This window comes from Myotis lucifugus, unplaced genomic scaffold (genome assembly GCF_000147115.1).
Source record: "Myotis lucifugus unplaced genomic scaffold, Myoluc2.0 scaffold_167, whole genome shotgun sequence".
NCBI lineage: Eukaryota > Metazoa > Chordata > Mammalia > Chiroptera > Vespertilionidae > Myotis > Myotis lucifugus.
The window spans coordinates 2561271-2576390 of record NW_005871215.1 but is presented as its reverse complement, the minus strand read 5'-3'; the positions used below and the strand labels follow the sequence as shown (position 1 = coordinate 2576390).

The following is a 15120-nucleotide window of genomic DNA, read 5'->3' as shown; positions in this document are numbered from 1 at the left end:
TTTCCTCCCTCCCTCCCTCCCTCCCTCCCTCCCTCCCTCCCTCCCTTCCCCCTCTGTCTCTCTCTCTCTTTCTCTCTCTCTTTTTTCTTCCTTTCTTACATCAAAAGTTTTACATATGTCTCCTTTTTCCACAATTGAAACGCCCCCCCCCCCCCCCCCCCCCGACCCGCCAGCCATTCCCACCCTGGGCAAGCCCCCACCGCCCCAATATGTTTTTATTATTTTTTTAGAGAGAGAGGAAAGGAGAGGGAGAGATAGAAACATCTATTGGCTGCCTCCTGCACACCCCCTACTGGGGATTGAGTTTGCAACCTGGGCATGTGCCCTGACCGGAATTGAACCGGTGATTTCTTAGTTTATGGGTCAGCTCTCAACCACTGAGCCACACTAGTCAGGGCTGACTTTGTTTCTATTTCAGAAACCTCACTGCTGCTGCTGAAGCCACCACTACAGAGTACAGAGATCGTCAGGGGGCTGTGGGACTCCAATTAGACTTGAGCTGCCAGCTGCCTCCTTCCAGGAGTGGGGAAAGGAGGCGCCAAGGGGCGGGAGGCGATATCTAGAAAGCTGCCTCCGTAAATTTGAGTTAGAGTGGTGGAGAGGCCAGACTGTTATTCATTCTTGGCTGTTTCTTCTTACCTTGACGTTCAGCAAGTGAATATCTGCATGGAAACCTGTGGTCAACCAGACAGGGCGGTGAGGGGTAGGAGGTAGCCAGGAGACCTGGTTGTATTCCCAGGCATTTAGCTGACAAGCCTTCATTCCCCATCTCAGCCTAGGATCTTTATGAGCTTAAAGCTCTGGCTTTCACAAGTGAGGGGAAGAGAGAAGGTCCAAATACAGAGAATTTCTCTGCCCCAGCCTGGCTTCCAGGTCCCAGGTGCCCTTCATCTGGGGCCTCTGCATGCTTGTTATTAGGTCTGGTTTCACCTTTCTGATTAGGGCACTGGCTTTATGGTGTGCTGTGTCCTGTGGGGCTGCCAGCTTGCTCCAGGGACCCTTAGGTCACATCCAGAGCCAGCCTTTTCCTCCTTGTCTTCATTCTTCATGCTCAGATTGGTTGTATTTTATAGATTTGTATATCACCTTGTTCTGGAGCAATGTTTAAAACCAACCCAAATACTTGGTAATGCCACTGATGCCACTTGGGCATGGATTCGTTTGTGCCTGGCTTGAGTTTCACCTGTCGGCAAGGATTCTTGTCTGGGTCAGCAGATTGGTGGATTGTGACGGCTCCCCAAGTCTTTGCAGATAATCCTGCTTCCTAGAACGTCACTGTGCTGTATATCCTTTAGTTATCCTTGAGGATTCAGTTTAGATGTCACTTCCCTCCACTAAGCACTCCTTGCTGCCCCTTGCTGGCTGGGTGCTCTTCTTAAGTAGCCCCATAGCACCAGTGAGGCTATTGAGAGGAGTGGACAGTTTTGACCCTGGAGTACAGTGGGGGTAGACAGCGAGTAACTGGCATTTACAACACCGTGGGGTACATGCACCAGAGGCAGAGTGTTGTACCACAGAGGCGGTGCTCTATAATTGTTGGCCTTGCATATCTGAGAAAGTATTAATTCTTTACCCACACGGTATTGACATTCTGGCTTGCTCTAGGATTCTAGGGTAGGAGTTTATTTTTGTGCAAAGCATTGCTTAATTTTCCTTTAAATTCCAGAGTTATTGTTGAGAAATCTAATGCTATTTCGATTTTAATCCTTTGTAGGTAACATGATTTTTCTATCTGGAGTCTCTAGTGTCCTTTCTAGTGTTCTGAAATTTCATAGGCGACCTGCCTTAATGTGGGTGTACTTTCATCCAGCGCGCTCTGGAAACTTTTAATCTTGGAGCACACATCATTTAGTTCTGGAAAGTTTTCTTGAATTACTTCATGATGATTTGCTTCTGCTATTTTCTTTCTTTTTAAAATATATTTTATTGATTTTTTACAGAGAGGAAGGGAGAAGGATAGAGTTAGAAACATCGACGAGAGAGAAACATCAATCAGCTGCCTCCTGCACACTCCCTACTGGGAATGTGCCCACAACCAAGGTACATGCCCTTGACCAGAATCGAACCTGGGACCCTTGAGTCCGCAGGCCGACGCTCTATCCACTGAGCCAAACCGGTTAGGGCTATTTTCTTTCTTTTTTAAAAATATGTTTTTATTGATTTAGAGAGAGAGGAAGAGAGAGGGAGAGAGAGAGAGAAACATCGAGCTGAGTATGTGCCCTGACCAGGAATCGAACTGAACTGGGGACTTTTCAGTGCATGTGATGATACTCAGCCAACTGAGCCACACTGGCCAGGGCCTATTTTCTTTCTTCTTTCCCCTGCAACTCCTAGAATTTGAATATTGAGTCTCCTGAGTTGGTCCTATAATTTTATTATCTTCCCCCCTACACTCCCCTTCTATTGAGGTTTTTTTAATTTTAGTTAGCATTATCTTTAATTTTTAAGCATTCTTATGTTTTCTAAATATACCTTTTTAAATACAGCATTCTGTTTTGGTTTCATAGATGCAATATTTACCTCGTATTTCTCTGGGGCCATTAATGATAGCTTTATTTTTGGGAAGAAGTGGTGTTCTTCCTCATTTCCTATAAAGTGTATGTGTGTTTTCCCTGTCTTTCCTGTGACAGGCTTTCTCCAGAAATCTAGTGGTCCTGGTAATCTGCTTGCATATGTGTAGGGTATTAAGCTTTGTGTGTGTGTGTGTGTGTGTGTGTGTGTGTGTGTGTGTGTGTGTGTGTGGCATTTGTGGGTTCTAGGCCTCACGTAGGGTGACCTGGGTGGCCTGTTTCATTTAGTATCTTGGGTGTTTTCTCTTGAGCTGTGTAAATCCCTTAGAGAAGAATCATCTAATCTTCCTGGATGGTCTGAGACTAAACCTGTGCCCAGGAACCTAAGGAAGACAGGGTTGGAATCTGGGCCTCCTGTACTTCAACTTAACCCCTGTCTTCAATGTGGTGCCCTGCATTTATTTCCCTGTGTGGTTTCCTCAGCCCATAGACCTACTGCTTTGCCCTCTCCAAAGAATAAACCCCTGGGGTAAGGGAGGTACAGTCACCTGCCTGAGGGGGGTGGATGTGGGACTCTTTCTAAAGCAGACTTTAATCCTGCCACTGGCAGCCCCTCCTGCTGCTGCCATTACTCAGCCTTCTGTGGGCTCTGGGACGTTAATGCTTTCTTAGGTTTCTTACTTGTCCTTTGACCCTGTAGTCTCTAAAATTCTGTTTTTATCTCCTTTTCTGCTCTCTTTGAAATCGTGGGTTTATGGTCCTAGCTGGTTTGGCTCAGTGGATAGAGCGTCGGCCTGCAGACCAAAGGCTCCCGGGTTCGATTCTGATCAAGGGCAGTTCAATTCCGGTCAAGGGCACGTACCTCGGTTGCAGGCTCCTACCAGGCACGAGCATGCAGGAGGCAACCAACCCACGTGTTTCTCTCACATTGATATTTCTCTCTGTCTTTCCCTCTCTCTTCCACTCTCTCTAAAAGTCAATGGAAAAATATCCTCGGGTGAGGATTAAAAATAAAAAGAAAAGAAATTGTGTGTTTATGCTTTAAAAAAGCTTTCCTGTGTTAGTGAGGCATAGGGGCAGTAGTGATGATGCACATTTCTTGCTGAGAGCTTGGGCCAGACTGTAGTTAGTGTATTTAGTTGCCGCTGTTTTTGTTTTTAACAGGCAGTGGCAGCTAACAGCAATGGGTGTGATCCTTCCCAACCTTTGTGGGAAAGGGATGTAGGATCATTTTATTATGTACGTTTGTTGCAGAATCCCAATAATTAGAACTGTGCCAGTTACGAATGAGATCCTCATGCTTGCTGGTTGAATGAATGAATGAACAAATGAACTGCAAACAGACTTGGAAGCAAAAATGGAAACAGAAGCACAGTTCATTTAGGTTCCTTCTCTGTTCTGATATGCAAGCCACTGAATGTAACTCAGAACCTGTTAAATGTAAAACTGTTTAACATAGCTTTTGGCTAGTGGTGGGACACTATTAACCTTTTCCTCATTTGGCTTAATTTTTCTGCCTGTAGTGGGCATGTTTTACTTGTATGACTTTTGAAGAAGAAATAAATGAATAAGAGTAAAAATACATCTAGTTTAGAACAGAAGCATCGTCAACAGAGGCACAATCTACTGATTTCCCAACTCTTCACAGATCACTCTTCCAGCTTAGTTTCTTGCTCCATAAAACAAGTGGTTGGACCGGATACATCTCAGATTTCGTCCAAGTGCCAGTCCTGTGATTCCACTATTGTCCTCTCTTGTTTGTATTACGGTAGTGTCAGTCTCTTGTGGAAAAGAACTGCCCCTCCTCCTTTTTTTTTGACCTAGAATGACTTTTGTCTGCTCTGAGTCCTTTTCGTCCTTAAGTACAGAATCCGAGTCCCTGTTGCTTCAGGATCACGCCCCAACTGCTCCAGGGTATGCCAGTCTCCCGCTCTCCAGCCTCCGTTGGCATTTCAGTTTGCAGGCAGGCAGAGAGGAAGGATCAGGGCCAGTGGTGCTCGTTTGAATTTAAATGCTGCTGCTTAGTCACTGTGTGACCTTGGACAGCTTATCTAGTCTCATCTATCTAGAGGGAACTTGTAATAAAAGTTATCTCATGGGTTTCTATGAAAAATAAATGAGCTATATGTTTAACACATGACACAAAAATAGACCCATAACAAATAATCATGGTAATAACAACAATCAGCATTTAAGTGCATTTCCTTATTTACTCACAAAGTAGATACTTTTATTATTTTTATTTTGCAAATGAGGAGACTGAGACATAAAGAAATAACTTGCCCAACGTTACAAATCAAGGCATTTATGGATTAAGTTTTCTTTAAGAGTTTTGTGTTTGCATTTATTCCACAATCCATTATTTGAGAGCTGACTCTGTCAGATCTTAGTGCTGGAAAAAAACAAAGTTCTGGTTCTCATAAAGCTTCCATTCTAGTGTAAGCTGGTCAGTGAACAAACAGATACACGTATAATGGGCAGAGTTAAGTGTACCGGAGAAAACTAAGCAAGGTCAGGGCATAGGGAGGGAATGCTGGGGCTTAGGAGGGGTTGGGGAGAGGGGCTGGAGGAGCGGGGAGAAGGAGAGAAGACAAGTGTGTTATTTGTGTGGGGTGGGTAGGGAAATGTTGCATTTGATAGAGACCTCCAGGAATGGGGGGAACAGTCCTTTGGGAGACCTGGGGAAGTACATTCCAGGCTCTGGGTGAGTGCCATTACATTTGAGTAGCAGAGCTGAGGGCTTGGGCTTGTTTCCTCAACTTCTGGTTTTCTCTCTGAAGTCCGAGATTGCATCTTTTTCTTATTTTATGTCCTGTACGATATTGGGTAAAGAAAGCGATGGACACTTTGTTAGGTGATTGAGAAACATTTTTCCATTGATTAATTCTCCAACCTCTGCCTTCCTAGGTCATCTGGCTGAGGGTTTATACACAGTTAGCGCTGTCAGCTGTCAGGTGGCTGACTCTCAGCCCTGTTCTCATAGCCTCCAGTGATTGGACCTGGGGCTGTGAGGCCGGGGGAAGGGCGGGGGAGCGCACGCTGCCCTGCACACCACTCTGTACTGCTGCCTTGGTGCCTTTTAGTCCTTCACCAGACCACATGGTCTGCCTACTCCACCCCTTCGTTTCTCCAGGGCCTTTGTAAATGTGGCTTCCTCCTGCTCTTTCAGGTGTTAGAGTCAAATCCATCAGCCAGGAAGCCTTTTCTGGCCCAGGTCAGTACCTTGTTCTGAGCTCACACAGGCTGTAGTTCTTTCCTTTATAACATTTCTCTGCATTGTAATTGGATCTCACCTGTATGGTTGTCTCACTGGGATGTGAACTCCACAAGGAGACCCTGACTGTTATCACTCACCCCTTTCCTTCACCCATGGCTCTAGCATCTAGCACAGGGGTTGGCACATTTTGCTTGGCAGGCTGGATTTGGCCTCTGGACTCCAGTTCACTGACCTGCGATGTTGAGCATTCTAAATTGTGGCCTAGAGTAGGTTCTTGATAAATATTTGTTGACTGAGTGAGTGACATCTTGGGCAAGAGGTAGTGAGTTTGTGAGCTGCTGTCTTCCCTTGCTTGATTCATAATCTTTATCTCTTATCAGGTTCCCTGTAATCTGTTAAGATAGCCAACTGGTTCTTTTTTTTTTAATCCTCACCCAAGGATATTTTTCCATTGATTTCAGGAAGAGTGGAAGTGGGGAGGAAGGGGAAGAAGGAGAAGGAAAGGGAGAGGGAGAGGGAGAGGGAAAGAGAAATACTGATTGGTTGCCTCCTGCACATGCCACAACCAGGGCTGGGGATTGAACCTGCAACCCATGTATGTGCCCTTGACCGGGAATTGAACCTGTGACCCTTTGGGGTATGGGTCGACGCTCTAACCAAAGGGAAACACTGGCCAGGGTAGTCAACTAGTTCTTTTTAAATTTTTTATTATTTTAAAAATATTTTTAATGATTTCAGAGAGGAAGGGAGAGGTAGAGAGATATAAAAACATCAACATTGAGAGAGAAACATTGATTGGCTGCCTCCTGCATGCCCTCCACAAGGGATTGGGCCTGCAACCCGGGCATGTGCCCTGACTAGGAATCAAACCATGACCTCCTGGTTCATAGGTCAATGCTCAAGTACTGAGCCACACCAGCCGGGCATCCACTATCCATTTTAGAACATTCATCACCCCTAAAAGAAAGCCCATACCCAATAGCCATGATTGTCATCCCCCCAGTTTCTCCCTCATCCCTAGCCCTAGACAACCATTAATCTATTTTGCACCTCTATAGATTTTCCTGTTTTGGACATCCAATATAATAAAAGGGTAATATACAAATTGACCGAATGGTGGAACAACTGGTTGCTATGACGCCCACTGACCACCAGGGGGAAGATGCTCAATGCAGGAGCTGCCCCCTGGTGGTCAGTGCACTCCCACAGGAAGAGCACTGCTCAGCCACAAGCAGGGCTGACAGCTGGCGAGTGCAGTGGCGGTGGTGGGAGCCTCTCCCGCCTCTGTGGCAGCACTAAGGATGTCCGACTGGCAGCTGGGGAGGTGCCTAAGCCATCAGTCGGACATCCCCCAAGAGCTCCCGGACTGCTAAAGGGCGCAGGCCAGGCTGAGGACTCCCCCCATGCCCCTCCCCCTCCAGTGTACGAATGTCGTGCACCAGGCCTCTAGTTTTTATATAAATGGATTCATACAATATGTGGTCTTTTGTTATTGGCTTCTTCCACGACCAAGGCATTTGCCACCGTGTGCAGTGCAGTGGGTCAGTATGCAGGCCCTGGGGCACAGCCCAGCTTCTTAGACCAGCTCTGTTGGTTCGCCTTGCAATATACTGATCCCTCTAAGCCTCAATTTCCTCGTGGGTAAAAGGGCAGAGCCTGAGACAGGGAGCCTGCTCCCCCGTTCACATGACAACCCAGAAGTATTTGACAACAGCTACTCTTCGTCTTGTCTCTGCTTCTACCAGCTGTCTCCCAGATCACTTCATTTCTAGACCCCACCACCCTGTGCCGCCTTTGGACGCACTCCAGCTTGTTTGTTGTTCCCTAGACTCGGCCTGAGCCTTCCCTGTGGAGATGTACACAGAGTGCCAGAATGAGTGGTAAGCCTTTGAGGGTGACAAATTTTCACCTTTACCAGCAGGACGGTTTTATTGAAGAAGATGCTCAAGCAGGAAAGATAACTTCATTCTATCTTACGAAAAATCTGAAATTCCAGCTGCAGCATGTTCAGTCTCCCCTTCCAGCGTTCCAAGCTGATTCTAGGCAGGCAGCACAGACTGTCTTCATCGCCTGGCTCCCTGATGGGCCAATGGGTTTGCCATTGGAGTTTCCCCCACTGTCACCTCCTGTCCTGATGAGGCCAAGCAGTTGGTGTATCCTTTGGGTTCAGTTTTAGAAGCTGCAGGAGGGAGATGGTGACAGGAGGCCCTTTGGGAAAATAATTCAGCAAAAAGAGAACACGGGGAAGGGGAGGAATCAGAGCTTCATTTATCTGTCTGATTTTTGTATCCTAAGGCCTTTCTTCTGTTGGTGGGAGAAATCCAAATGTGTTAGCAGTCCCTCTGCTGCTGCCTGTGGGGTAAAAGCCTTATAGTTTTATAATCAGGAACAGTCTACTCTAGAAACTCACAATAGGCCCAACTCTGCCCCAAGGCAAGAACAGTGCTGGAGCCTGTGTTGGGTATTTCCCACTTGCTCAGCTTGATTCTGAGAAAGCCCATGCCTGATTTCTTTCTGTGTTCCAGGCTGATTTACATAACTTTATTCTTCTGTGGTTAGTTACTCACTCAGAAATCCCCCTGTCCATCTGTTCTGGGTTCTGAGTCAATGGGAGTAGAATATCCTGGTAGAATTCTGGCTCCTGCCTCCTCTTGTGTCTTGTCCCAGCCTGGAGAAGGAACATAGGAGGTCAAGGGCAGAACATTTGTGGAGCCCATCATGAAGATCTGAGTCCTTGGCTCTTGCAGTTGGAGGAAACACTTTGGGAGGCAGTTGCTACAGGTACTGGAACCTCAGGGCTGAGAGTTTGCCTGCCAGCCTGTTACCGAATGGCTTGGGAGGTGAAGGGGATGGACCTGGGAGTGGAGGAGCTTGTGTGGTGAGAGGTAGCCCAGGAAATGGTTAAGGCTACATGTCCTGGTTCAGATCCTGGCAGTCACTCCCCAGTCACGTGACCTTGGGCAAGTTCTTAAAGACCCCTTTCTCCTCGGTAAAATGGGGATAAAAAGCACCTATTTCACAAGGTTACCGTGAATATTAAGTGAGTTGACATATGTAAAGCATCTAGAACCTGCCTAATACAGTGGGGCCTTGACTTACGAGTTTAATTCGTTCCGAGACCGAGCTCGTTAAGGAGCTCGTTAACTCAAATTACTCTATCAACTCAATGCAAAAAATCGGCTGAGAGACAGCTGGTATCTCAAAAAACTCGTTAGTCAGGACACTGGTAACTCAAGGCCCCACTGTATGTAGAAAGCACTATGTAGCAGGTGGGGGTGGTGATGAGGATGATGAGGATGGTTAACCTATCTCTCCTATTAGATTACCTGATTCCCTACATCTAAAAAAATGATTTTTAAAAAATCCTCACTCAAGGATATGCTTATTGATTTTAGAGAGGAAGGGGGGGGAGAGAGAGAGAGAGAGAGAGAGAGAGAGAGAGAGAGAGAGAGAGAAACATTGATTACATTGATTGGTTGCCTCCTAAATGCATCCCAACCAGGAACCAAACTCGCAAGCTAGGTATGTGCTCTGACTGGGAATCGAACTTGCAGCTTTTTGATGTACGGGATGATGCCCAAGCAACTGAACTACCCAGCCAGGACTTAAAAAAAATTTTTTTTTTGTTTTTAATCCTCACTGGAGGATATGTTTTTATTGATCTTATTTTTTTTAATGTTTTTACTGATTTTAGAGAGAGAAAGGGAGAGGAAGACAGAGAGAAACATCTATGAGAGAGAAACATCTATCAGTTACCTCTGACACACTTCCTACTTGGGATCAAACCTGCAACCTGGGCATGTGCCCTGATTGGGAGTTGAACCTGTGACCTTTGAGTGTACAGGATGCTGCTCAATCAACGGAGTCACACTGGCCAGGGCACTTTTTTTTTTTTCTTAATGGAACAGGGCACACAGTCTATATTTATTGACAAGTATTTTAAAAATTTCTCAGCTCAACCCCCTGCATTTGATCTTAGAACCCGTAAGCCTCTGTCTACCACTCCTGTCCAACATAGCTTCACTACTCCCAGCCATTGAGTTGAGAACCAGCCTTGGGCTGACTGTCAGGTAGCAGCAGACAATCTAATTTCCTTGCCTTAGCTTTCTCATTTGTAACCTGTGGGAAAACATTTATCCTCTACTTTCTTTCTCCCAGCACCCTCCAGAAATGTGAATCATGTCAGGTGACATCTATTAAGCATGGCAAGTTGGGTACAAAGGCAGAACTGTGGTGGGTGGTATGGGAGAGCTCGGGGCACGGGGCAGAGGTATTGGACTGGCCATCAGAAACCTCTGTGGTTTGGAGTGGGATGAAATGGAGCTGCACACCCTCCTTAGGGTGCTGTGAGCAGTTCCATGCTGATCAGACGCATGCCCCTTGGGTTATATCACCCACAGGGGAGGAGGTGGGATGTGATTTAGAAAGTCAGTCACACATGAACTTTCTCCAGGCTCATTCTGACCCCAGGTGGACAAGCAGCTATGCTTTTTGCTCTCAGGATACTTACAAAGGGGCAAGAGATGGTTTAATATCAGGAAGAAAGTCTCAATGACATGAATAACCATTGCTCAATGCTTTTCTTTATGCATCTATTTTATAAAATGAGGAAAACAAAGGGGCTCATTACTGCTCTCCCCCCTCCCCCCAAGTTATGTAGTGGGATGTGCCAGAGAAGGGATTTAAACTCAAATCTGGGGGTTCCAAAGTCCATGTTCTTTCCAGGTTGGAAAACCTGATTCTGGACCCCGCAAAGACTGTTGTAGTTCCCAGGTCTCTCTTCTGCCCTTCTGGAGTATTGTTGTGAAAGCCTTTCTCTCAGCCACGTGATGTTTGTGTGTTCTTTTTTCTGCTCAAAGTCTCAGCCCTTCCCCCGTCCCCCTTCATTTCAGCCGGCCGGCCTAGGCCCTGCAGGGATGTGGGTTTAACCCGTGAACCTCCCCGAGGTGAACACATCCCATCCACTTCTCTGGTGGCCAGAAACTTCCATGTCTTTCTTCCCTCCCTTCAGTTTACCTCTTGTGACTTGGGAGGAGAGTGAGCTCTTAGCAGGTGAGAGAAACCGGTACTAAAAGGTGTGAATGACTTTGGACCTTTGTTTGAAGTGTGGATTTTCTAAGACCCCCTTGGGGAGGTGAGATATTGTGACACTGTTGATGTGGCTCTGGAGGTATTCCTAGGTGAAAAGATGGAATGCAGTGACTGAGGCTTTGTCCTGTCTCTGAAAGTGCACTGGCCTGGCTGTGGGGGCCCTAGAGTCTGGTGTCAGTGCACTGACAGGCTGATTGACCTTGGGCCCATCACTCCCTGTTCTGGACCTCCCTGCCTCTCTGTAACATGAGGGGTTTGTACCAGATGGTCCCTCAAGTCCTTTCAGCCTACAAAGTTCTACAACTTAAGATGACTCCATTAGGAAATACAGAACCCAAGCTCTCTTTCTTTCCCCTGTTGCCGTTTTAAAGCTAAGGTTTACTTTTCAGCTCATGTTAATTAGAAAGCTTTAGTGCATGCTTTGGAAGGAGCTGGGAGAAATTCCAGGGCTCCTGAGACATCAAGGGTGGAAAGTTTCACAGTAAGGACAAGTTCAAACAGGATACCCCTAGGGTCTGGGGACAGGATACAACCTTGGCTGCTCATGTACCTAAGGGAACACAGCTCAGTGCTTTGGGACCTGCCCCAGGCTGCCTAATTAGCACCTTTGTGTGGCAGAAACCCAGCAGGCCAGCTGGTCCAGAGCCCCCTCAGCTTAGGGACCCTTGCGTACCAGCAGCCACAACCTTCCTTCCCAGCCCACTCTCCCACCTCCCTTGCCTTTCAGTTATCCCCTCTCCTCCAGCTGCACCAGCCCACACTGGCCCCCAGTATACTTTCCAGCCTTCTGGCCACCTTCTTTCACTTAGGCCTGCTCTGTCCCATCCTCATCCTCTCTACCTGTTGATGTCACCCCCCATCCTTTTGTGCCTAGTCTTCCCTTACCACCCAGACTAGGCTGGGGTAGGTGATAGGTAAGGGAGCTGAGCTTGGCACAGGGCCCGGTCCATGGAACATAATGTAAACTGGACTACAGGGCAGAGGGGGGAGGAGGAGCACATCCACGGACCAGTTCACATTGAGTAGTGCGCCTGGTCACCTGCCTGGTGTGAGGCTGAGTTTTGTGGATGTAACAAAGGTGTGTACAGCACACTTACCTTGGTGAGCCCAGCACCAATGAGGGACAATTGCAGGGCTGTCCGTGGTAAACTGAGTCCATTAACAGGGAGAGTCTGGGATCTGGGTCCAGTCGGACTCTTGCCATTGGCTTATTTGCAGGTCATGGGTCAGTCCCAGGACCTCTCTGAAGTTTCCTCTTTAATAGAACGAGAAGGTTGGGTGGATCTTTCCCAAGGCTCTTTCAGCTCTGCCTCGTTGACAGTTGCCATTTGTCAAGTGCTTTCTAGTGTCAGGCAGCGGGAAGCGCCTAACAGGCCTAATCTCATTGAATCCTCCCAACACCAGGCTCTTTTATTCACCCTCATTTTATAGATGAGGAACCTAAGGTCCTGAGCTGAGGTTGCAGTTCAGTGGCCCTCGTTCAGATCCACTCCACAGATGTCTTTTGTTTGGGCCCAGTTGATGTTTTATCAGAATCAACATTTAAACACGGAAGAGATTTCATAAAAAGAGAGATTTCTGGCTGTTTATTGTTGTCAGACCTAATTACATTGACGTACTGCCCTGTGGCACCTATTGGCTGGATCTGAGTCTCAGCCACGGGGCCTGTGCTTCCCTGACCCCTCAGTCTTGGCACAACGTGGGAATGTGCCCGTATGCCCAGCTGGTATCACCTGATTTAAGGCTGCACTGTAACTCCCACCACGTAGGTCACACAGTACTCTGTTAGAGGCAGGAGTCAAACGCAGCTCTCTAGGACTTTAAACCATGACCACCCTGCTGCTTTTCTGAGTTGTTTCTAAATCCCAGCAGGGATTCTTGGGCCCTCTGTTGGAACATAGGAGATCTTCATCAGGTCTCTAGATGAGGAAGTTGGCAAGAATCCCTCTTTCAGAAAGGTTTAAGCATCTAGCCCTGTCCCACGGTGCTGTTGCAGTGAGGCGGCATCTACCTGCTCATCTTTTTAGTCCAGGGAAAATCCATCTCCTTGTCATATGGTATGTCCTTTTCAAATTAATTTGGTGTAATTTTTTTTTTCTACTGCCAGGTTTCTTGCACCCTGGCTTCTATTTACTGGAGTGTTGAAACCTGGAGATCTCACCTCTTCTCCCCTAGGAGAATTGCCAAAATGCTACACAAAGAGCTAGTATTTTGCCCCAGGCAAACGGAGGCAGGAAATAGGGATGTCTGTTCAGACTGTAGATGCCTCCGGGGTTGGTCAGGGGTCCCTGAGGGCCAGGCAGGCAGGATGCTGGACCTCCCATACAGGGTGGAGCCCCCGAGGGGAGCTCTGGTGGAGGTTGAGGTTTCCTGCACTTCGAGTTAGTCTCTCCAGCTGTTTCCTCCTGATAGCGCTGTTGGACAATGCCACGGTGACTCAACTCCCAGCATCGTGGATGAACAATAGTAGATTTGTCCAGGGTCAGCTAGGGAACTGCGGTTTTACCAGTCACCTGCTTCCAGGCTCCCAGTTGGGAGGAGCCAGTGGCACCTTGAATGGTTTCCCTGCTTGGTCTTAGTGCCCTGGTTGGGTTGATTTCAGGCTGCTGCTTTTTGGTTTCCCTAAGCATGTCCTCAATCCTTTGTTCACAGCTGATCCAGAGCTTCTGTGGCTCCATGCTGACCAGCTGCCCGCCTGCCATCCAAGTCAAGCTTTGCCAGACCTCCCTTACCCTTGGTTTGAGGTTCAGTGGTTTGGTGCAGTCCGTGAAGGCTCTGAGTCTCTGCCCAGGCATTCAGGACCTGGATGAGCTTCAGATGAGCAAGGCAGCTGTGTGATTCTTTAATCTCCTCCAGTGGGTAGAGGATTAAGCAATTTTTTGGTGGGTTTGTTATTATGTATTATGTGTTTTTTTCTGTGAGTTATCTAACTGTGTCCTTCCAGTAACTCTCTCAGGGAGGTATCATCACCCCTCTTTTACAGATGAGGCGTCGTCGTAGGGACTTTGGGTAAAGAGCTTGCCCAAGATGTCAGATCCTTCTCACTTTGAAGTGCTGTGACATATGACTTCCTAGGCAGGGACCTGGGTGTGTGAAAGATTTTAAAAACAGTGTGAACCAATGATAGAAGATGAGTATTGGACGTGTTTGAAGGCAGCCATGTAAAGGTGAATGGGGCCTGGAGTTTACAGCAGAGTGGGGGAAACACTCCTGTTCTCGGCTAAGTCTGATGCAAAACAGTGTGATTGGTGCTAACCGGGGGGCTGCTGGAGGGATTTGGAACTACACTTTCATCTGGTATGTGACCAATTGGCTGAAGAGACACTTTAAAACAGAAGTGCATAACCCATGGACACAGACAATAGGGTGGTGAAGGCCTGGGGTGCGGGGGGCGGGGGAGGGTTGGTGGTAGAGGTGGGTTAGAAGAAGTCAGTGGGGGGGAAAAGGGGATATATGTAATACTTTCAATAACAAAGAAAAAAAAAACACCCCAAAAAACAGAAGTGGGAAATTCCTGGCCACAGGATTGATTCAGCTGTCAGCATGATTGAAACTGGTCCATGTAGAAAATGCCGAGATACAGTGCCGTTTTAGTCTAGAGTTGCAAAATTGCAACATTGCTTAGAATTATTATTATTATTTGAATCCTCACCCAAGGATATGTTTTTATTGAGTTTAAGATAGATAGATAGATAGATAGATAGATAGATAGATAGATATATCAATTGGTTGCCTCCTGTGCACTCCCAACTGGGGATCCAATCCACAACCTAGGTATGTGCCCTGAGCAGGAATCAAACCTGTGACCTTTCGGTGCATGGAACAATGCTCCAACCAACTGAACCACCAGGCCAGGGCTGATTTTGTTCTTTTTTATGTTCTTCTGTAATGTCTAAAATTTCTTTAGTGAACAGTAACAACAACAACAGCATCTTGGTGTTCCCCAGGACCTCGCCCTGTAAAATGAGGTCTCTAGTCCTTTCCAAAGCATGGCATTAACTGTGTGTGAGGAGGTGCCTCCTCTTCCTTTCCTTCTCTGTCACACTCTACCTCCTCCAGTCCTCTCCCTTAATTGGCTGTAGATTTATAACTGAAGAATGATTTTAAAAAATATGTGTATATTTATTGGTTGTTTTCGAATACTGTGGCAAGAGAGATGTTTCATATTTCTTACTCTAAAAAAACCCCCTAATTTAAGTTCCTTCCCACCTATGTGATCCCAATTGATTTTTTCTTTTTAGTTCAGATGGTCTTTTTCAGAAGAATTTTCTGCTCCTGCCTTAAATGGCCTCTGAAAGCCCA

General features: G+C 46.9%; 1 protein-coding gene across 5 annotated transcripts in view; it reads left to right on the top strand.

Annotated features, from left to right (window-relative positions):
- Nucleotides 1–15120, top strand: part of TSPAN9 (tetraspanin 9) — a 203567-nt gene that overhangs the window by 25320 nt on the left and 163127 nt on the right. The window contains exons 3-4 of one of the 5 annotated variants that reach the window (XM_023759931.1): nt 7473–7607; nt 13471–13700. The exons of 2 other annotated variants lie outside the window; for them this stretch is intronic. Coding sequence is in view for 1 of the 3 variants with exons in the window: in XM_023759930.1 (XP_023615698.1) it covers nt 7601–7607 (7 nt within the window). In the remaining 2 variants the exon portion in view is untranslated. The remainder of the gene's footprint in view (nt 1–7472; nt 7608–13470; nt 13701–15120) is intronic. 2 more of the 5 variants (XM_023759932.1, XM_023759930.1) reach the window with 2 other exon arrangements.